The sequence below is a fragment of the Dasypus novemcinctus genome, chromosome 2 (genome assembly GCF_030445035.2).
Source record: "Dasypus novemcinctus isolate mDasNov1 chromosome 2, mDasNov1.1.hap2, whole genome shotgun sequence".
NCBI lineage: Eukaryota > Metazoa > Chordata > Mammalia > Cingulata > Dasypodidae > Dasypus > Dasypus novemcinctus.
Genome location: NC_080674.1, coordinates 50440177 through 50464532, shown reverse-complemented (window position 1 = coordinate 50464532; position 24356 = coordinate 50440177). Strand labels below are relative to the sequence as shown.

The 24356-nt window shown below is 35.9% G+C and overlaps 1 protein-coding gene across 2 annotated transcripts in view; it reads right to left on the bottom strand.

Moving 5' to 3' along the window:
- The window catches only part of PARP8 (poly(ADP-ribose) polymerase family member 8), a 214324-nt gene that overhangs the window by 99775 nt on the left and 90193 nt on the right, over positions 1–24356 (bottom strand). For both annotated transcript variants that reach the window (XM_004456185.4, XM_058308825.2), the window contains exon 4: positions 1668–1705. In XM_004456185.4, the coding sequence (XP_004456242.1) occupies positions 1668–1705 (38 nt within the window). The remainder of the gene's footprint in view (positions 1–1667; positions 1706–24356) is intronic.

Sequence of the window (24356 nt, the reverse complement as noted above, 5' to 3'; positions counted from 1 at the left end):
TTCCCATACAAATTATGAACTGCTTTTTTTAAATTACTCAAAACACATTTAAAATTACTGATAGTAATTGTGATGGTTAGGCTAATGTGTCAACTCTGCCAGGTAACTGTGCCCAGCTATTTGGTAAAGCAAGCACCAGGCTAATTGTAATACAAGGACATTGATGGACTTTAAGTCACCGTGACCTTACTGTATAGATGGCTGATTACATCTACATCAATCAAGGAGATTACCATCAGCAATGAGTGACGCTTTATCCATTCAGTTGAATCCCTTAAAAAGGGAAGTGATTTCAGTATTCAGAGAGAATTTCCCAGCTCTTCTTTGGACAGTCAACGTCTCCTGGAAACTCATCAAGGACCTTCACTGGACTTTCATTGGACCCCTTGGATTACCGCCACCTGCGGAGCCTGGACTTGTGCGTCCCCACGGTCAAGCGAGAGACTCATAAAATCTCATACTATTGACAGATATCTCCTGTTGATTCTGTTTCTCTAGAGAACCCTAACTAATATAGTAATTATTCATTTTATACATAAAAATACTATCTCAATCATACAGTGTGAATAATCTGTCTACATCTGAATGGGAACTGGAATTCTGATTACAACTTATGATCCTGGCAGACCACAACAATTAGTTTGGTAACTACTGATTTTATAAGTAAGAACACACACACATACATTTATGTGAAATATAGGCAGTTAAAATTTGGTACTTACTATTCTTTGCCACAAATTACAGAAAGCTATAGATTCTTGCATTCTACTCTTTTATCTATAGTAGACTACTCAAATCTTAAAGTCATATGTTGATCTATACTAAAGCCTACAATGCTTAGATTCTTAGCATAAAATTATAAAAATTATTTGCAAGAAAACTACTAAATACAAATGCCTTGTTCATGTCTTTGAATTATAATGACTTTATGGCATCTTGGGTTCTAAGGAGACTTCTGCAAGTCTAGAGAATACAATTGACCATGGCCTAGAAGAAATACACCTGTTTGATTTATAGGCAAATGGGCCTACAGTAAACTTAAATTGTGTTTTCCATGAACAAGTATTTGTGAACCAGTGATATATTTCAGGACACAAAGTGAAGAAAATTCAGTATATGCTAGATGTGTAGAGCAGTTTGGTATTACATTTCACAGATTTTGGACTGTGGGGCTCAAATCCCAGCTCTTCTTCTTACTAGCACTGTAAGCATGAGCATACTATTCATTTGAAAAATGGATATATTATGTTACCAACACCATAGTATTGTTGTGAGAAGTAAATTACTTAATGTAATATATATATTTAAAATTGCCTGGCATCTGTTATTATTTTGACCTTATGAAAAGCCAAATGATGTTACAAAACTAATAACTAAACCAGTTTATACATGTTCATTACAGTATTAATGACATAAATGTATAGGATGAAGCCATCATATGGGCTCATGTAAACTACTTTTCATTTGGAAATTATTTTAATGTGGGGCTGAGTCTCAGGCCAAAACATGTACCTTACAGGCAATCAACAGAATTGTTCTGTTTCTTTTAGTCTTCCCATGTCCGTGTTTCACTCTAGATAAATGTCAAACATTTTTCATCTCCAGAAGAAAAGACTATTCAAAGGAGTCATGGCATGAACATTTTTAATAAAAAGAAGAAAGCATACCTGGGTAATCTTCCGATACATGTACTGAGTAGGATACACTGTTAAAACGGGGAAAAAAAGAGAAAAAGGAAAGCTCAAGTTACTTCTAAGTTATATATTCTTTTAGAAAATAAAACCAACCCCATGCTACCCATTCCTTTATACAGATATAAATATAAACAAATAATATCCGAAATAGATTAGAAAACCTCTTTGATATTTGACATAAGAAATGTACACATTTTGTAAGGTTCACTTTTAATGGGTCTAAGTACCTTTCTAGAACAATTTTGAAATATAATATCTTTCAACAGTAATGTTTTTTAGTGTAAATAGGTCTTTTTGTTTCAGCACTAATATCCTGTACATTATGATCATTCACATTGTTTGCTCAATTTTATCAAATTATCTTTTCTTACAAAAAAGAGTATTTCTCCTATTTTGTAGGGCATACAAGAACTTAAACATCATTTCTAATATTGCTTCCCCACAATATGCAGTTCTTTTGAAAGATGTCTTCTTTACAGAATAAAAAATGATGAAATTACAACCAATAGTTATTTTTCTTAATCAGCTACTATTTCATCATCTATATCTATCTACCTATCTATATATATATATCATAAATGAACTATCACCTGTTCTAAGAAGGGTTGAGTTGTTTAAAAATAATTTTTAAACTGCATTTTAACCATTTCACTTCACATTCCTCAGTAATGACACTGCCGCCACATACTTATCTCAGATGACGTGGGAAAAATATTAAGCAATTGTTCACTTTTCTGTCAACTAAATTGCAGGGTTAGAGCCTATGTCTCTTTGTATTTGTATCTTAGTCACCTATTTTAGTGCGTGACAAATAGCACGTTTAATATAAATTTTCTGAATGAATGAAGGGAACTACCACCCACCCTAGAAGAGTAAAATATAGTTGAGTCAGCCAAATTAAGTACCTGCTAAAAATCAACCAGAAAGTCAATTCTCTCAGAAAGAATATACAGAATACAACATGAAGTATAATTCACAAAGTGCAGATACACTCCAAAATTACTTGATAAATGGACAAAGTGGAAAACATAACCTAAAGAGAAACTATAATCAAGGAAGACTGACTTTAATTGACCCAAGTATTGGAATTAGCTAACAAGCAGTTGTAAGAATGCTGAAGGATGTAAAGGAAAATATGCTGAAGGATGTAAAGGAAAATATGCTCATAATAAATGGAAAAAAAAAAAAAACTACACACAAATCTCAAGAGAATATAAATAGAAACTATAAAAAGATCATAATGAAATTTTTGAACTTAAAATACAATATGTGAAATGGAAAACAACAGTGGGTGGTTTTATTAGCATATTAGAGATAAAAGCAGAAAGAATCAATAAGTCTAAAGATATATCAAAAGAATTATCCAATCTGAAGAAAAGAGAAACAAACAAAAAGATCCTATCAGAGAATTATGGAGCACAAACAGAGCAAACATATGTTCATTTAGAGTTTTAGAAGGAGAGGAGAAAGAGATAAAATAAAACAGAAAAAAATTTTTGAAAAAATAAGGGCTGGAAGTATCCTGATTTTGGTAAAAGACTGAAATTTATAGATTGAAGAAACTTGAAAATCCCAGTCATGATAAATCCAAAGAAAACTATACTCAAGCACACAGTGTTAAACTGTTGAAAACCAAAGGTAAGGAAAATTTTTGAATGAAGTCAGAGGAGAAAGACACATTACCTACAGGAAAACAATGATAAGAATTGATGAGAAACAATAGAGACCAGAAATGACATAATAATAAAAAGGAGGGAGGCGGACTTGGCCCTGGATAGGGCATCCGTCTACCACATGGGAGGTTCGCGGTTCAAACCCCGGGCCTCCTTGACCCATGTGGAGCTGGCCCATGTACAGTGCTGATGAGCACAAGGAGTGCCCTGCCACGCAGGGGTGTCCCCCGCGTTGGGGAGCCCCACGCACAAGGAGTGCGCCCCATAAGGAAAGCCGCCCAGCACGAAAGAAATTTCAGCCTGCCCAGGAATGGCACCGCACACACTGAGAGCTGATGCAACAAGACGACGTAATAAAAAAGAGACACAGATTCCCGTGCCGCTAACAACAGCAGAAGCAGACAAAGAACACGCAGCAAAATGGACACAGAGAACAGACAACTGGGGAGGGGGGTGAGGAGGAAAGGGAAGAGAAATAAATAAAAAAATAAATCTTTAATAATAATAATAATAAAAAGGAAAAAATAACAAACTGTCAATCCAGAGTTCTATGTTGAACCCATTTATCCTTCAAAATAAAGAAACCTTTGAATAATATTGTTAAAATTTGTTAACCACAGCCCTGCAGAATAAGAAATGATAAAGAAATTTCTTCAGGCTGGATGATATCAAATTGAAAGCTGAAGATTCAAAAGGAGAGAAGAGCACCAGAAATGGTAAATAGAATAGACTACTTATTTTCTCTTAATGTTTTTAAAATGCATATTACTATTTAAAATAAAAATTAAAACACTGAATTGTGGAATTTATAATATATGTAAATATAATATATGACAATAACAGCATAAATGACAGGGATTAAATGGCCATATACAGTTACAAGGTCTTCATCTGTAAGTGATGTGGTATAGATGTTAAGTCTAAATAATAACTCTAAGAAAAGTTAAAGATATTTCTTGTAATTCCTAGAGCAAACACACACACACAAAATAGCTAAAAAGAAAACAAGCAAAAAAATGTAGCTAAAAAGTAACTAGATAAGTTAAAATGGAATTATAATATACATATTGGAACATTAAATCCAAAAGAATGCAGGAAAAGGGTAACAATAACAAAATACAGAAAGGTCAAACAGAAAATAATAAATACAACCATCTAAATAATTGCATTAGCAACAAGATGATACAACAAGAGACATAAGAAAAACACAACAAAGCTGGGAATTAAGGTGGCTCAAGCGATTAGGTACCTCCCCCCCACATAGGAGGTCCCAGGAAAGGTCCCGGATGTCTCCTAAAGAAACAAGGAAGATGAACAGACACAGCAACTGCAAACATGAGGGGGTGAGGAGAAATAAATAAAATAAATCTTTGAAAAAATAATTTAGCTATTTGTCAGACACAAAAACATAAAAACATAGAAAATAAATAATGCAATAAATAATTGCATTAAATATTAACAGAACACTAAAAAAAGGCAAAGCTTGCCAAAAAAATCAGGAGTTATGTTTGAACGATTAATTCAGAAGAAAACAATAAAACATACTGGATATGACAGACAAAGGAACTGGACTATTTCAAGACATAATAGTACTTTTTACTTTTTATTTGGAATTAGTTATAGATACACATGAATTTGTAAATACAGTAGAGAGGTCCCACAGACCCTTCACTAGTCACACCTAACATTGCCTAGGGAATTGGAGTTGGCATAAAGTATGTGTAAGGTTCTATGTTATTTCATCCCATGTGCATACTCATGCATCCACTACAACAATCAAGATACACAACTATTTTATCACTCAAATATTTCCCTTTAGAGTCATACTTGTCTCTACCCCAACATTCCTGACCCCTGGCAACCACTAATCAGTTATCAACCTAAATAATTTTTGTCATCTTGAGAATGTTAGATAAATGGAATCATAGAATATGACGCATAATAGCATATAAGACACAATTATTTCTGATAGGCAATACTCAGGATAGAAAAATAAGTTATTTTAGTAGTAAAACATGAACAAATATCAGTGAGATGGTATGTAATGGGAACTGGAAGGCAGGAACAAATGGAAGATGTTGGACCCTAAATAAATGCCCAGCTTTGGGAATCATGGCTCTGAATCAAATGCCAAGAATCAGAAGATACTATCCACACCAGAAACAAGCTGGAGGAAATAGAAGCTATAACAAATATGAATTTATTTTTCCATGATTCACTCCCTTATAGAGTGGAACTGTACTTGTAGAAATGAAATTACTGATGGTCTGGGCAACACTTCCAATCTGGCAGCACTACCTGACAGAAGCCCAGCACCTCATCACAGAGTATACTCAGTACAAAGCTGAATGAATTCCCAATAGTCTACCTTCTCAACCAACAGCATTTGGCTTCATTTTTCTTCCAAATCAATTTGCAAATCCACAAGGAGGCCTTATTTCATTCCCTTGTCTATGTACCTTCATTTAAGGGAGCTTGTTATACTAAGAGTTGGACGAATAGGAATAGAATTCCAATTCAAAGCTTTATTACCTGGGTGACCTAGGAAAAGTTGCTAAACACTGTCAGCTTCATTTTTTCTTCAGTAAAATAGGGGAAATCATTTCTACTTTACATGCCTGCTGTGATGATTTAATGACTTAACAGGTTTATGGCCCCTAGGGCAATGCCAGACACATAGCAGAAGGTACTGAGTAATTTTAGTCATCTTCCAGTGCAAGCAATTAAAATTTACAAAAGTGAAATTTTACATGAATGAATGTTCTCTCGGAACTCAATGTGCTAAAAATATAATAAATCACATTTAAAGATAGCATTGCTAAGACCTTAATTATTGTTCTGTTATGCTCATAGTATTAGCAAACATTTCCACATTTATGACTATATCTAATCCTAATTTTTCAAACACAAAATAGAAAGCAAAAACTCTACAAAAGGATTCATCAGCTTTGTGCTATAGCCTTTTCTTGCTAGTATACCAGAAGGAAAATCACCAGGGCTGTAAAATCCTAATCAGTTTCACTCTGTGGCTTGCAGCATTACAGAGAAACAATCTAGTACAAATAGACATGGATAATTAAACTGAAGGACCTAATAGGTAGGACCAAGAAAAGAGCAAAAAACAAAGTTTAAACAGATTTTAGAGTAAAGTTAGTAGGTACTGGACATAATATAGTAAACCAGACTGAAACATTGCACAGAAGTGAAAGTGAGAGGTGGTGGATGTGAGAAGGAGGAAAAACCTGGAGCAATCCTCGATTCTGATTCAGGAAAATACGCCTTCAGAATTTAGGAATATGGTAAATTACGATTACACAGATCAGTCAATATGTGTTTGGTATACTCTATATGCACAGCACCATGCTAGGTTCTAAAATCATATGTTTTAAACCAAATCTACAAATTATTTATTAGGTTAAAAACTGTGCATGGGCCCAGTCTGAAGCACTAAAGTTACATTACTAGTGAGCACGGAGAAGAAACATCTGGTCCAACCAAAGGCATCACTCTGGGCAAGGGCTCCTGATGGAGTTCCTGGGCAGCCCTCAGGTGTTCGCTATATATCAATTCTTATATTTTGGTTATTCCTGACCTATTTTCTAAAATTAAAGTCGTTCATAAAGTCATTCTTGCAACTAAACTCACCATTTACTTCATTACCATCCATTTATTCCTGAAATGTCTGCACAGAGCTAAGAATATAATTTAGTCCTAGTTCCCAAGTTCATGGATCTAAGAGGATTCTGTAAGGATAGTAAGGAGCTACCAGAATATGGGTGTTTGAATGAAATAGAGATGGGAACACAAACTTAAAGGGTTTTATGTTTAGGAGACCTTTCAAGGGCAGTGAATTCAATACCTGTTATCTTACAAATGGGCCCCAAAGCATATTGTGGCTTCTTGTCATCTAGATGGCAAGAAAAACTCCTGGATCCTGAATGCACAACTTTTTCAACTAAATCCACTGTTTGTGAGAGAACAAAAGCCATCGATATTTTTCGCACAATACCCTTTTACCTTACCCTCTAAAATCTAAAACTAATTTCTACAATAAACTGCATCCTGACATCTTACATCTCTCCCAGTTAGATAAGACTTTCAGAATTTATGAGAAAAAGCAAATGCAGAAACTCACCAAAAGAAAACAAAATGAAAACAAAAACCATGGCTAATGGCAAGTGGTCCTCAATTCGAGTTAAAATACTATGACTAGAGGTTCCACTTTCTTTGTTTACTTGCACATCAGCAGCTTAGATCTGAGGATGTGTTTGGTACCCTACACTCTCAGACTCAATGGGTGCTCTCCTAGAGGAAAATGTGCTCTCCACTTAGAATTTTGTTTTTCCACATCCTTCAGTGCTATACAGTGAAAGAGAGACTGTTCTACCCCCGCCTCCAAACCCAACTCTTACATGTCAAGCCACAAGGCAATTTTGGCATTCTAGAAGCTCACATTTGTACTTTGATGTTATTCACTTCACAAAACATTCATCTTCATGTTCATCATCTGATTTGTCTTCCAAAAATATTTTCTAAATATTCAGGTCAAGCAGCTATAGCACTCTAATTCTGCAACACTATTTGCCATCAGTCTTGTCATTCATCCAAGATTATGGATTCTAGAACACTCTCTTACTCTATACTAAAAATTCTTTATTTTTATTTTAAAGACTCATTTTTCACTTGTTTCTCTCCCCTCCCCCCGACTCTCTGCTCTTAGTGTCCATTCGCTGTGTATGTTCTTCTTTGTCCACTTGCGTTCTTGTCAGTGGCACTGGGAATCTATACCTCTTTTTGTTGTGTCACCTTGCTGCGTCAGCTCTCCAAGTGCGGCACTACTCCTGGGCAGGCTGTGCTTTTTTCGCATGGGGCAGCTCTCCTTGAGGGGTGCACTCCTTGCACGTGGGGCTCCCCTATGAGGGGGACACCCCTGCATGGCAGGGTACTCCTTGTGCGCATCAGCACTGCACATGGGCCAGCTCACCACATGGATCAGGAGGCCCTGGGTATGAACCCTAGACCTCCCACGTGGTAGGTGGACGCTCTATCAGTTGAGCCAAATCCGCTTCCCCTAAAAACCCTTTCATCACTCACATCTTTAAAGACAACATTAAACCATACATAGTTCCATGGCCTTGTCTTCCCTTAACTTTAACTCACCAAATCCAAGGCAATACCTTAGACTCTGACTTGGGGTAGAACTGCTCCATTTCTAAAACCTCAAAGCTCCATGCCCTACTCTCTAACCATAGATTTACAGCTTTTGAGCTCTTATCCTTAGTCCTATCACACCTACTCGGACATTTTCAAATCTCCGTGCTTTTACTACTTGTATTTGTTCTCTACTCTTTCCCCCTAGTCTCACTTCCTTCTTTATGTGACCATTGAAACCTAGCTGCTCTCCCCATAGCATCTTCAACTCCTTCTGTGAGGCCCTCACCTTGCCCATCCTGACCACCTACCTACCTGATCCTACAAGCTACAAGCCATAGATGTAGTCATACATTGGCCTTCTCAACTTTATACCTGGACTCTGAATGTTGCTGCAAAGGAAAATGTAACTAAGGGGCCTAGTGCTATCCAATAGCAGATACGTACAACTTTGCTTATGAATTCCAGAGCCCATGTTTAATATATTTTCTTTTTCTATTTTTTTTTTCCAAACCTCAGAGCTTTCCAGAAACCCCCTATGATAACCTGTCTTTTCATGCCTATCAAATGCTTTGTTTCCATGTTAAAATAAAAGAGATTATCACATGGCCAACCCTCAAGGCACTCCCTCAATTCTTCTTCCTACCAACCAGTAGCTACAAGCTTGTACTTCTTTCCTTGCACCCAAAAAGAAAGAAAGAACTGTCCTTTTATCTAAGGCTAAACCATCTACTTGATCTATGGATCTTATAAATCTACACTCAATTTGGGACCTTGCTCTATTAATTTAATATAACAATTCCACCATCTGAAATTCATCAAAACTTGTTAATTATTGTATAAATATTTGTATGCTAATATGTAAATACTTAACTACAAATATATTGATAGTGGCCCTATTTTTAATGGAAAAAGAGTTAAAAATCCTAAAGTGCCAATAATAGAATTAAATGAACTATGGCAGACACACACTGGAATATTAGGCAACTGTGAAAATGTAATGGAGTAGAAGAATATTTAATTAAAGTACTAAGTGTTTCTAATACATTAAGGTCAATGTTTAGTTTTTAGCTAGTAAAACAAATACCATACAATGGATTGGCTTAAACAATGGGAATTTATCAGCTTGATGTTTTGAGATAAGGAAAAGTCCAAATTTGGGGTGTTATCAAGACAATGCTTCCTCCAGGAAGACTGTGGCGCCCTGGGGCTGGTTGCCCTTGATCCTTGGTCATTGACTTTTCTGGCACAACACAATGCAAATTTCTCTTCTATGTTCCATTGACTTCCAGCTTCTGGCTGTTCCCCATGGCTTCTCTTTCTGTGTCCAATTTCCTTTGCTTATAAGGACTTCCATTCATATTGGATTAAGGCCCACCTTCATTCAGTTGGGCACATCTTAAATAATAACATCTTCAAATGTCCTAGTTACTGAAGTGTTCACATTCACAGATCCAAGGATTGGGACCAGAACAAATCTTTTGTGAAGGATGATTTAATCCCCAACAGTGAATATAATTTAGACAGTTGAAATGTATTTTAATTAAAAATTAATGAATACATTTATACCACAAATATATACAGAAAGAAACATTACTTGAGAAATAATAAATTTTAATGTTATTTTTGGTAATTGGATGATAGGAATTTTACTTTATTCTTTGTGTGTATCTGTATTGCTTCAATATTTCTAGTAGCTCTAATACATATTTTATAACAAGAAAAGGAAGCTAGTGTAGTGGATAAGTGCATGTGTCATCTTGGCTAAGTTATAGAGCTTAGTTGCTTGGTCAAGCAAGCACTGATGTGATTGTTACTGTGAGAATATTTTGTGGATTTAAATCATCAGTAAGTTGACTGCATCTATGGCTGATTACATCTATAGTCAACTGAGGAGAATGCTCTCAATAATGAGAGAAGTCTCATCTAGTCAGTTAAAGGCCTTAAAGGGAGAACTGACCATTTCAGCAGTCAGAAAGGAGAATTTCCATCTCTACTTTAGCCAGCCAACTTCTTCTGGGGTATTCATAGAAAACCTTCATCAGAGTTCCCAACTCATTATATGCCCTATGGAACTTGGATTTGCCCATCCCTATAGTAACATGAGCCAATTCCTCTAATAAATCTCATAATATTTATATTATATGTGTGTGTCTCTAAATACACACATACACACATATCCTGTCACTTTTGTTTCCCTAGAGAACTCTGACTAATATAACTGGTAAAGTTTAAAATCTCACTTTACCCTGTATTCCTTTCTAATTAATACCCTACCTTTCTTCTTTTAAAGTCAGGTTTTTATAACAATCTAACCCACCTGTTTGCTGCCCTATTACACTATAGCTTCCACTTTTGCTATTCCAGCAAAAATCTGCTTCATCCAGTCATCTTTTTTGGTCCTTTTCTTACATTAAATCTCTGACGCATTTGATAAAAAAGAAATGATCATGAAACCCTCCTTCCTCGCACCTTTCTCTGGGTCCCCGCTTGCTTTGTAGATGTTGTTCTAAAAGTCTTGATAGTTTTCTTATTTCAGTAGGTTCCAGCACATGCTTACAGCCCAATTTTTCCACCATGAATATTAACTATACCCATGAGCGCATCTTACCATACATCACCAAGAAATTAGGGGGACTAATAGTAGTTGAGCAACTAAAGCAGCTGCTAATGTTAGTAATCTAGATTTCTTTACCATTTCACCATATCACCAGTCCCTTGGCCACATTCTGAAGCAGGGAAATATTGCTTTAGCAAACTAAGTGGACCTGAAAATGTGCACTTCTAAAAAGTATGCAAGGTAGTTCCAGAGAAAGTGAATTCTAAATCTGAGAAACACAGATACTGATTCTACAGAATAAAATTCTAATTCTTTAGCATATTTTCCAAGGCTATTCATAATCTGACCAATAATAGCCTGTCGAGCCAAAACCCCTACAAATAGAAATGTACCTTAGCTTCCAACCATTCCAAGATGTCTTTTTTATTTAATCTCTTTCATACAAAAAAGAAACTGGAGCCAAACAATTTGGATTTGAATTCCAGCCCTATCATTATTAACTGTGTGACTCTCTGCCTCAGTTTTCTCATCTGCAGTACTTATCTCTTAGGATTGTCATGAGGAATAAACAAATCAAGCTGTTAGGAAGGAAACTGACATAGAGAAGGTGTTCAGTAAGTATCAGCTGCTTCACTAATAAGATTAGCATTATTTTTTTTCCTACAATAGACTTCCCTTCCTGGAACACTCCACTCCTCCTTGAAGACTCAATATTGGGAACAACATTCTATGAAACTTCTCCAACTTCCCAGGCAGACACAGACGTTCCTTCCCCTATATAGCTATTTCACTTTGACATTAACTGCACTCTAGACTAAAGGTACAGACGAAATGTTTTCATCATCAAATTCCCAGGGTTCTGACAAAGTGAGTTATAACTCAATAAATAAGTTCAAAATAAAGAAACAAATCACATATTTTTCCCAAAATTATTTAAGGATCTCTATGACAGTCTTGAGCAGAATACCTATTATTTGGGTATCACAATCTTTTCACATGTATTTCATGAAGTACAGAGGTAGAATGGGTTCTGAAATTCTGGGTGATATGGATTCATATGCATTTTTAAATTTCACACCTACATTATGAAGTGATGCTTGCATTAGATTACCAGTGCCCATGGTATGCACTGAAATTCAATGACACCATGGTAGACTGAGTTATGCATCCTGAAAAGTGATATGTTCTTAATTTTAATTTGAACCCCTGTGAATATGAACTTATTGTTAATAAGACCTTTTGAAGGTATAATTTTTAGCTCAGGTGTAGCCCAATGAATTGGATAGGCCTTAATTTATATTTCTGGGGGCCTTAAAAAGAGAAGTCAGAGAAAGCCACAGGGAGGAATAGGCAGAAAAGTGGGAAAGAAGATGGGTGTAAGTCTGGGAAAACTGGAAGAGCAGACACCAGGGGACAGAGACCACCATGTGACAGAAGGGAGAGACGCAAGCCAAGGAGCCCCAAGGCTTGCAGCAGACCAACACCAGAATGCTACAGACTTTGGGGGAGAAGGCATAGCCTTGCTGATGCCTTTATTTTGGACTTCTACCCTTCCAATCCATGAACAAGTAAATTACTTTTGTTAAGCCAACCCACTGTGTGGTATTTGTCATGGCAGCTTGGCAAACTACTACAGACACAATATAGGTGCCCCAAAAAAGAGAAGCACCATTTCTTTTTGACAGAAGAGTAGAGATGTTAGCATTTCAAACTAATTAGTGATATACTAGTCAGGAGAGCATTACACAAGAAAGTCTTTATTTAACTTACTCCTATCTTGAAAATAGAAGGGACAGAAGAAAAGAAAGTTGCGAAAAATGATCGAGCAGGAATATGTTGCCACATGGTATATTCCATGCGAGGATTAGCAGGCTTTATTCATGGCCTCTGATGACAAGTTTTTCTTCAGGGGCAGATTCAACATGAAGACAGGGAATTAAATTCTTATTCTAGGAGAAAAGATACATTTTCCTCACCAATGAACTAGAATTGATGTAGTACAATTTATATTGCCTGTTACAAAGACAAAAGGGTGTTAATACATACCCAGTAAATATTAGTCTCAATAATATACATACAAGTTATTTTCAAAGCTTATTTTGATAGTTTTTAAAGTTATTTTACTTCCAGCAAGTGAAATAACAGGATCAAAACTGATGGGCTTCTTTTTTAGGGAAGGGGCCAAGTCAGCAACTTACCTGTTTAAACTTCTAAGGTCAAATGGATCATAAGGTCAAATGCTTAGACTTCTAAGTAAGCCATCTTCTCAGTAGAGAAGAACTTGAAAGACCTAAGTCACACTCTCATTAGTAACACAGATGAATGCTTTATTTATGGTATTAAAAAAATAAGTAGAAATTTTTCTCTTTTACATTGCCTTAGTACCATACAAGAACCAACAGTATATAATATAAAGTTCTGCTTCTTTCTGATACTTCAGTCATCACCAAAATTAAAAAGAATACAAATGCAATTGCAACAAGATATGGAGTGGGTAGAGCATGCCAAGTTACAAATCACTGATCTCCATTAAATTAACTATATACATAAATCAATTCCATATTTCCTTCCAAAAGTCTGATGTCTGAACTTTTCTTTGCTGCAGTTTGTAACTATAACTAATTCAATATTCTTTTCCTAAAATTCGCCAAAATGTAGATGCTCTACTTTCACTGCAAGCTATAAATAGTTATAAAAAAGTTTAAACTGCTATAAATGACTTACACAGCATACCAAAACAGAAAAAGTGAATAGCTGTATAATTCAATAAAGCTGAAGGAAAGCTTTGTTGAGGGAAAAAAAAAAACATGTTTTCAGAAAATACTATAAATATTCAGAGAGATCATTGTACTAGATAGTATAATAGCAACTCAGCAACTTTCTTAAATATTTAAGGTATATGAAATCAGTTCTTTCTAAGATAATTCCTTGTGGAATATCAAGCACAATGCCTAATACCACTTAGAAACTTTGCAGGATCTAGCCTATCCATCTACTGAATTCCATGATTGAGGAAAAAAAAAAACTACTTTCAGTTCTTGAATATGTCATTTTCCCTCTGTCTGGAATTCTCTCTCTTCCTTCCTCCCACCCCCCCCCCCTTTTGCCTAATTAACACATATTAATTCTTCAGATCTCAAATGTCACCTCATTAGGCAAAACCTTTTGGTCACCTTTCCCAGGTTTGGTCAGATCTTCTTACTATATAACAAATACAGAGTTTGCAGTTATACACTCATTTGCATGACTTACTAATGTCTGCTTCACCCACAAATTCTATATGATTAGAAGGCTCTGCTTTGCTTCATCATTTTTTCCCCAGCACCTACCATATACCTAATATATAGTAGAAAATCTATACAAATTTGTGGAATGAATGTTTATCAAAAAAGTATAAATCCTTTATCTTTTAACACTGGAAAACCTTCCATACAAAATTAGTTCATAAATATGAATTAGTTTACAATATGAAGAGAATAGGGGAAAGAACATAGGCTTCAGAATACAACATCTGAATTGAGTTCTGCCTTTACTAACAATGTGAGCCTGAGCAAATAAATTTTTCTAACTAATTCCCCACTCCCCCGCCCCAAATTAAAGAACAAAGAGAAAAGAGTCAAGTCTGCAATGGGCATCCATAAGGCCTCCTCGGCATCATCTGAAAATTAATTTTCCCTTTCCTGCTTTATATGACCACCCTTTGGTTTACACGAGAATCTCTCCTCCCAAATGGAATAGGAGGGTTGAGAGACAGGATAAGGAATCAAAGTAACCATTCCCTCTCTAAGGCAGGAAAGGAGAATTACTTAGGCATATGTTAGTCTGAACTTTGGCTTCAGTAGGTTAGTTCAGGGTAGGCCATTCAGATTAAAGCTTGGGACTTTTATATGATGGATGTGGAAAGAGACACTCACTCCTCCTGAATGTGAATCAGGACACATACGGCTCTAGTTTCTGCTATTAGCCTTCTTTTACCACAAGGAAGCTGTTCTGAGGGTATGCCTGACTCTGAAAAGGGTAGAGCTTAGAAATTTGAGAGAGACAGACAGAGAGACCTCATCAAATTAACTCTAAGTGTATTACATGAACAAATAATTTTCTACTGTTTAAGCCGGCATATTTTTGTTTCTTGCAACTGTGATCATACAAATTCATACACAGACCCAGTAAACTCCTTGAGATAGTTTAATGTAATCTTGCATAAGCTTATTAAAATTTAAAATGATTTAACTTTATGATGTTTCTAATTAAATAAAGTACAGAATAGTGATCCCTTTAAGACTTGAAGAAATAATCATACATTTTATAGAATCTGTGGCCTAAAAACAATTGTAATAAATTAGACATTTCACACAATCTTTGCAATAAAACTTCCAGCACATATTTTTATCATTCTTCTGTGTTTACAAAGGTAAGTTCATTTTCATCATAGTTTAACTGCCCCTTCCCACCCAGTGGTTAAACAATTATTATTTTTTAATCCTTAAATGGCATTTGAGGGAAGCAAATGTGGCTCAAGTGATAAGGCCTCCGCCTACCATATGGGAGACCTCAGGTTTGATCCCTGGGGCCTCCCGGTGAAAAGAAGAGAAAGCATGCCTATGTGGTGAGCCAGTGTCTGTGTGGCAAGCCAGTGCCCATGTGGCAAGCCAAGAGCCTGCCTGGTGAGCCGAGCGCCCACACAACAAGCCGAGTACCCATGTGGGTGCCTGTGCAGCAAGCTGAGTGCTCATGTGGTGAGCTGAGTGCCCACGTGGTGAGCCAGTGTCTGAGCAAGCCAAGTACCCACACGGTGACCACACTAGTGGCCACGCAAGTGAGTCACACAGCAAGATGATGATGCAACAAAAGAGAGGAAGGGAAGAGTCAAGGTGAAGTGCAGCAGAGACTAGGAACTGAGGTGGCACAATTGACAGGGAACCTCTCTCCACATCAGAGGTTCCCAGGATCGAATCCCAGTGAATCCTAGAGGAGAAAGATGAGAACACAAAAAGAGAAATAGATACAGAAGATCACACAGCGAATGAACACAGATAGCAAAAAAAAAACCCAAAAAACAGTGGGGGGTGGGGGAATAAATAAAAGCAATTAAGAAATAGGCACTTGATTTTATTTTGTTTCAATATCATATGTATGTGAAATTAGATTTGGAAAACCACAGTCCTATCCATAGATTTTCTTGTTTGGTTTTTTTTTTTTGGGGGGGGGGAGAGGGGTAGTGGTGGAAGGCATTAGACTACAGGCTTTTAGGAAGACAGCAACTAAATACAAAAGTGACAACACCCTTAGACTACAGTATTTCTAAGTTTTACTAAATCAGTCTTTCACTGTTCATTAAGCTTTTGAAAAATGATTTTTCTCACAAAATTAATGTGGAAAATATAATTATTTGAAAACAAGGGTATTGTGCTTAAAACTGACATATTTTGAGCAAAGTTAATTGATTATTAAGTATTCAATTTAAAAAAGCAATTCATTCTTAAGGGAGAGAACATGTAACTATTGCTGATATGTGCATTGTTCAGGCTCCCGATTATCTGATTCAGAAAGAATGTATGATCATCTGATGAAATTCACCCCTTTTCTACTCTGTAGGGATAAAAGCTAATGGTAGAAAACTGGCAATAATGCAGATGTTTCCTGTCCATAGCAAAGAAATGATTCCTGTTCATGGCAATGCAAATTAATTGTGTCTAGTAGAGAATATAAATCTCAGTAAGTTAAATCTCTGCACCTCAAATTCTCACTTGATCCATCTTTAATACGAGAGCACAAGCAAAGAAGCTCTGGAATTGATAAATAAATGTCTCCTTATTTCCAATTAATTTAGGGGCTAACCTGGTTGTCAACATTATAAACACAGTAAACTTTGCTTAAAATAATTCTGAGTCATTAAGAGTTAGCAGTTACTAAATGTTCAAAAATAAGGATTGGTTAAATAAATAAGTTATCCACTAAAGAAAATGATGCAACCATTAAAAGAATATGTAAAATGGTTATTTATCTAATGATAACTTCATTTTTGTTAAAAACAATACATATACTAATGCACACATATGCACATATAAGTGTTCATAGAGACAGTTATCAATGTGTCACAAGCCACTCTCTATATGGATTTATATTGTTTAGGGCTTTAGTGGGAAAGGGAAGTTAACTTGGTGCATTGACTGCTGATGATATATGCTTTTCTCTTCTTCCAATTTTTCTGGAATAAACTTTACTAATAGTATCAAAGCATTTTTAGGGAAAATTACTAAATTTAAGCTAAAAGTCATATTCCATAATTCAAATGAGATTATTTTCACTAACAGAATAGGGGAAAAAGTACCTCCTTACTACCTCCTCATTTACCAGTTCCTGGTTTAAATTTCAATTTCTCAAGTTCTTCTTCCTCCAGTTCTTCCCACCCCAATCCATCCCATCTGACCCAGACCAGGCTTAGTCCCCTACTAACACTTTAGTAAGGCCTAATACTAATTCCTCCTAAAACTTTTTACACGTTTACTTTGGGTGACCATCAGATAAAAGATTAATGTTTCTCCCACTAGATCTAATTTCTCCAAGGTCAGACACTATGTCTATTTTATTCACTATTGTGTCCCAGATATTCAACATATGCATGATATGCCTAAAGAGATACTCAAAACAGATGTATAGTTCCCTTGCCATGTACTTGGAATGACTCTTAAATAAGTAGAATAAGTATTTTATGTTTTATTAAAGATAGTAGAATAAGTATTTTATGTTTTATTAAAGATCAACAACAAAACTTTATTGTCTGTAAGTCTAATTTTAGAAGGGATGAATAACATTTGCCTTTGAGTCATGGGGTAGATTTTTAACTTATATAATATTTTCAAGGGACATAATTTGGCCTTCACGAAACAAATCATTATAATACAAAATTCTGTTCTACTCTTAATGCTGTAAAACAAGAGCAGAGGAGTTATTACACTGTTTATATATTATATGCAGAGGGTACAAGTGCATTCATCTATAATTTAACATGTGTGGTTAATGCCCAAAACCATGAAAATATTATACTTTATACTTGCAATATTGATTTTAAAATCTGAACAAACAGCAAAGGGTATTTCAAAGTCCTGAAATGTCAATATTTGTAGTCCATGCAAATATGTTTAAAATATTCTGTTAGAGTAGATTCCCAGGAGTCAAACAAATGTACACTGTAATCCTATTACAGTGCTACCATGGGAGCGAAACAATGATCAACGTGGCTTATAAAAATGTCCTTCAAAGTCACTGCATACCTTTTTTATCCATGATGAATTTCTATTATAGCAATATATTATAGTGATAAAAATGATAGAAGCTATAGAATATAGGTTTGGCTAACACTTGATTCTACATATTTAATCTTGTTTGTTTTGGCTTTGATTTTAGAGGGGCACAATTACCTACAGAATCTCAGCTTCCCTTTCTATGCAATCCATCATTTAAGAGTAAATCGTGTCTTGGCATTCTTGATTTTGGCACCATGAATTCACTGAAGAAAATGGGAAAACTCTAACACCCATTGAAAATCACTTTGCTTTTTCTAAAAAGAGATATACCTTTAGCTCCAGATAAGTCAATGAAGACATTTCTCAGAGTATAGAATGCAGAGAAAAGCAGAGTGTGAGAGATAGCACTGTCTCTGCTCAGACAGTTTTTGAGATTAAAAAATATATTAGTCATACTGGGAAGAATGTGCAATTTAGATAGGAATTATAGAGTACAATTTAGATGGGAATTATAGACAAAAAATAGGGAGGGAAACCTAATTTTATATAACAATAAATATATAACTGTCAAACTGATTTGTTTGAGAAGTGTACATGTTTTTCAGCAAACAATTCACCTCTATACTGCCATCTTATATCATGAAGCACTGTAAATTGTTGAGAAATTAAAAGCATAATCTTGCAAAAATATCTAATAGGTCACTCCTGCCCCTGTTTCTATGTAATCGGCCTGTGAGGGCATGGCCTTGCAGGAGAATATCAAATGAATAACTCCTGCTCCCTGTTTCTGTAAATCAGCCTGTGAAAATACGGCATAGCAGGAAGATATCAAATGAGTGACTCCCTCCATCCTCCACTTCTATAAATCAGTCTGCAACCTTGCACCTGCATTCTGCTTCTGTAAACCCACTTACAAAATTTTGCTTAGCAATGCGTTAGCTAATGAGCAAAAGTCATGCTGATCCCACATAAAATCCTATATAAACCCATGAAAACTGAAAAACGGGGCTCAGAATTTGGAGACTGACTCTCCTCTGGAACTGTGCATAGAAAAACTGTTCCTCCATCTCTGGGGTGCCCGTCTTAGGTTTCTTCTATGGTTCAGTACTCCTGGTTTTGCTGCAACATATGTTGCATATGTTTATCATGCCTTTAATAACCCAGTGACAGCCCAAGGCAAAGGAAGAACTGGATGCTCCACTTCTATACTGCCACAAGTCTTTCCTTCTCTTTTTCCACTTTCCTTTTCCTAAAGTCCAGGGAACCATGAAGAGAAGAAATATAATATTCACATTATGAAATTTCTCCACCCCTATTCTTTCCCCCCAAAGAGAACCTTGATAAATTATTATGAATTTTAAATATTCCCATTGAAAGTCAAACATTCAAATGGGACCTGAAATAAAACCTCCATAAAAGAGGAAGATGAGGCTCAATATTAAAAGCCTTTGTGTCATGCTATATGTACATATTTATCAATTTTATTGATACATATTAATTATATTTTAATATGTAATAATACCATTGTGGCATAAACTCCCATTAGATTTTTCTGAATGTTTCAAATAATTGTTTTTCATAACAAAATGCCACTTAAATTCATTTCCTCATTAGCAGAGTTATCAGTTACTGCATAAAAATAAAGTATGAGGAAAGTCTCTCCATTTGAAAAGCCCACAAATGGAAGGTTTTGGAAGAGAAGCATGTAATATTTGAGAACAAGCCAGCAACTGGTGAGTACTACAAACTTAAGGAAAGTAGAGTAAATGTGGTAGCAAGATCTGTAGGGTATTATAAGGAATTTGACTTGGCAGGAAAATAAGTAATCATACTGAATATGATAATAAAGAGATTGGATGCTACTATACAACCAAATTGGGAGGTTCTGAGTCAATAATTGATGAGCCATAGGCTAAATAATTCAACACCACTATTTCTATCCCTAAGTGCAGTTTAATTTAAATCTAGACATAAATACTGCCATCTACAATTTAAGCTTTCAAAACCGATTTGTGTAACATATATTAAGCAAAAAGTCAATCATCAGAGAATCATTTAAAAGTTTCATCAAGAATCCAAAAATGTGAGGAAAAAGATTCTTTTAGGCAAAAGAAACACATTTTTAAAGTATTGGTATTAACAATCTGAATATTCAGTTCTTTTTAAATGTCGAGTTGCCCATGAGATAGTCTTGACAGGCACCATCTGTTATATAAGGAGCAAATTTTTCAACCATTTTGAATCAGTCATCTATGACCATGTATCAGAAATAAAAATACACTGTTATATGAAAACTGTTCAGTTTCATTTCCTATAGTAACTCAGAGGAAAAAAAAGATACAATATGCTGAGTCAAAGCCATTGTATGTCATTTGCATTTGCCATTAAAATAACAATTTCTACTACATTGTTTTCACAGCCAAATTGCTCAACAAAATATTGAATGTTTCTAAAGCACTGCTTTAATTAGCTTTTTATGCAGACTGCTCATCAACAATTTCTATTCAGAATTTCTTTTAACCCTTTTTTGAAAATGTGTACAAAACGCTATCTGCAATTATAATTTTAACAGAAATCTGGTTCAAAAAATTATAAGTAATATCCATTAATTTCTATGGATGAGGACTATATATTTTATGTTTTTTTAAGATTACCCCCATATTGTATATAGTCATTTTTTCCAGATTAGAATTTCAACCTTTCTTAGAAGCAATCACTACAATTATTGTTTATTTATTCCTTTGTACATCAACTGCCAACGATAATGGATAAGAAACCAAAGTTTTATGCTCACATGCCAACCCTTTGGGGAAATTAATGATAATAAATCTCACAATCTCTCATCTTAAGCCCTAGTGGCCAACTGCTTTGAAATGCCTAATTTTTCATTGTGTCATTATAGAATGATACTCGAGTGCATATTTTACAAAATACCCTCAGAAGAGACTGGGGTTGAACATCATCAAACACAAAAACATATCTTCAGGGAAATTCATGAATCTTCCCACTAAGTAGCAAAGAGAAAACTAAAATAATCAGATCTATTTTGCAAATAAATATAAATTTACAAACTATTTTTATTTCAATGTTCAGTGCTTCCTGGATTTAGAAATTCTGCATAAGTAATTGTACACAACCTATACATTGCAAGTTTTAACATCTAAAAGGATGAACCATGAGGCCAAGGTCAAGTGCTGTAATTAAGCAAATACATAACTGAGTATAATAAGAAATCTACACATCCATACCTAAGCATTGATTTCCACATCCATCCCTTCCTAATAACTGTATGCAAAAATGAAAAAAATCTGAAGGGATAATGAACATTTCCCACCAGATTCAGAGTAGGGTGTCCATATCTTCACAATGGAAACAACAAAATGCTGTCTACTGACCCTTTATTCAGAGTACAACAAGCGCAGTTTTCTTCTTCAGCACATGAATAAATTTAAGAACTCTACCAGGCTTCCAAGATTTACATGAGCTGAACCTATAATGCACAATACTATGAACTTTCTATTTTACATTTTCATTTGATTCGAGCCAAATAGTCAAATATACTCATTCCTTTGACCAGAACAGTGAAAGAAAAATCAATTAAAAAAAGAAATTCAAAATGGAGAGAATTTTGCTTTGATTTTGTTCTATAAAGGCCAACCAAAAGACAGAAACCATTGGAAATGAAAGTAAGTATACATAATATGATCTTGATTTCACAGAGTGTTAGATTAGAATTGAAGTCAAATATCAAGCTCAGGGAAGCGAATGTGGCTCAAGTGATAAGGCCTCCGCCTACCATATAGGAGGACCCAGGTTCGATTTCTGGGGCCTCCTGGTGAAAAAGAAGAGGAGGAAGCATGCTGGCGTGGCGAGCCAGTGTCCATGGCAAGCCAAGTGCCTATGTGGGTGCCCATATGGTGAGCCAAGTACTTGCATGGTGAGCCAAGTGCTCATGCGGTGAGCTAAGTGCCCGCACGGTGAGGCGAGTGCTCGCACAGGAAGCTGAGTGCCTGTGTGACGAGCCAGTGCCCGCGTGGTGAGCCAAGTGCCCATGCAAGTGCCAGTATGGCAAGCCAAGTGCCCACACAGTGAACCAGTGTCCACATGGCAAGCCGAGGGCCTGCTTGGTGAACGAGTGCCCGCACAGTAAGCCAGTGCCTGCACAAGTGAGTCACACAGCAAGATGACGATGCAACTAAAGAGAGACAAAGGGGAGAGTCAAGGTGAAGCACAGCAGAGACCAAGAACTAAGGTGGCACATATGACAGGGAACCTCTCTCCACATCCTGCTGAATCCTAGAGGAGAAAGAGAAGAAGAGAAGACAAAAAGAAAACAGATACTGAAGATAACACAGCAAATGGACACAGATGGCAAAAACAGCAGGGTGGGGACAGGGGTGGGATGGGGGAGAGGAAGAGGAGGAAAAAAAAGTGAACATGATTTTTTAAAAAATCAAACGCAAACCCTCATTTTACAGCTCAAGAAATGAATTTAAGAGATTCATTCAATTTTATGTGAAACCAGTACCAGCACCAGGGTTTCTCACATTGTCTTCTCAGTCACTTGAACTCTTGTCCTTTTTTTCACACTGAGATTTGCTATGACAAGAAACTTCTGATTACTTTGTGACAAGATCCAACCTTTCTTGCTCAAATAATTATGAACATATAGCAAGTAGAGTAGTTACTTCCCCAGTGTGAAGCAAATCCTATGGGCTACCCTTCCTCTCCCAGGTTACTATTACCTTGCCTTCTCTGTATTTGAAAATAGCTCAAATTGATTGATTCATGATTTCTATGAAGGATCTATCTCTTTGTATACTTTTTTTTATGTAAAAATTTTAGGGAGGTATGGCATTCATGAATGAGCATACACGAGCAATGGGTATATAGTAGAAGTTTTGAACATGTAGGACCATCATGCAGGGCTCCCATGCATCATCTCACCCCTAACACCTTGCATTGTGTGTGGCATTTGTTGCAAATTATGAAAGAGTTTTGTCAAGGTGTCACTCCTGGCTATGACCTGTGTCTTACATTTGGTGTGTTTTTCCACCAACCCACCTGATTGTTGACACCTTGTATTGGTATTGTGTATTTGTTGTGGTTTATGAGTGAACATTCTCATATTTGTTCTGTTGACCACAGTTCACTTTCCACTAATCCCTAGAGAATAATCTAGGGACTGTATATCTGTTTTTTGAGGGGTGAAAGTTAAATTAGAAAATTAATTTGCAAAATCAGCTCCAAAAGGGAAGTGGATGTGGTTCAAGCAATTGGGCTCTCGTTTACCATATGGAGGGTCCGAGGTTTGATTCCCAGGGCATTCTCGTGAAAAAAAAAAACAAGCTGGCCCACATGGTACGGAGAGCTGGCGCAAAAAGATGATGCAACAATAAGAGACACAGAGGACAAATAGTGAGACACACAACAAACCAGGGAGCTGAGGTAACTCAAGTGATTGAGGACCTCTCTCACACATCAGAAGGTCCCAGGATCAGTTCCCAGTGCCTCCTAGAGAGAAGACGAGAAGACAAGCAGAGACACAAAAGAATGCTCAGCGAATGGACACAGAGAGCAGACAGTGAAAGCAAGCCGTGTGGCTGGGGGTGGGGGGGTGGGAATAACTAAATCTTTAAAAAAAAAAATTAGCCCTAAAACATTCTTTCACTGAATTCCTTCCCCCAGTCACTCAAGTCAGCTGATAAAATTCCACGGTGATCATTCAGAATAACAGAACAATGCTCCTGGGCAAGCTGTTTTGTTTTTCACTTTGTTTTTCTTATTTTTTATTTTTGGCTTAACACTTAGACAACTACACAAATTGTGTTAGACTCAACACAATTTGGGATTAGCTGTAGAGTATAATATTTATATATATGATAATATGGATTTGTAGCATCACCTTTTAAAGGGTTAAGTTTTATACTGTATATTTTGTTACCTTTTACAGAATAATAGAAGAATTGCATATAGAAAAAAAAAAAGAGTTCATATTTATCAGTAAGAAAGGGAAGAAAGGGGAAGAAAA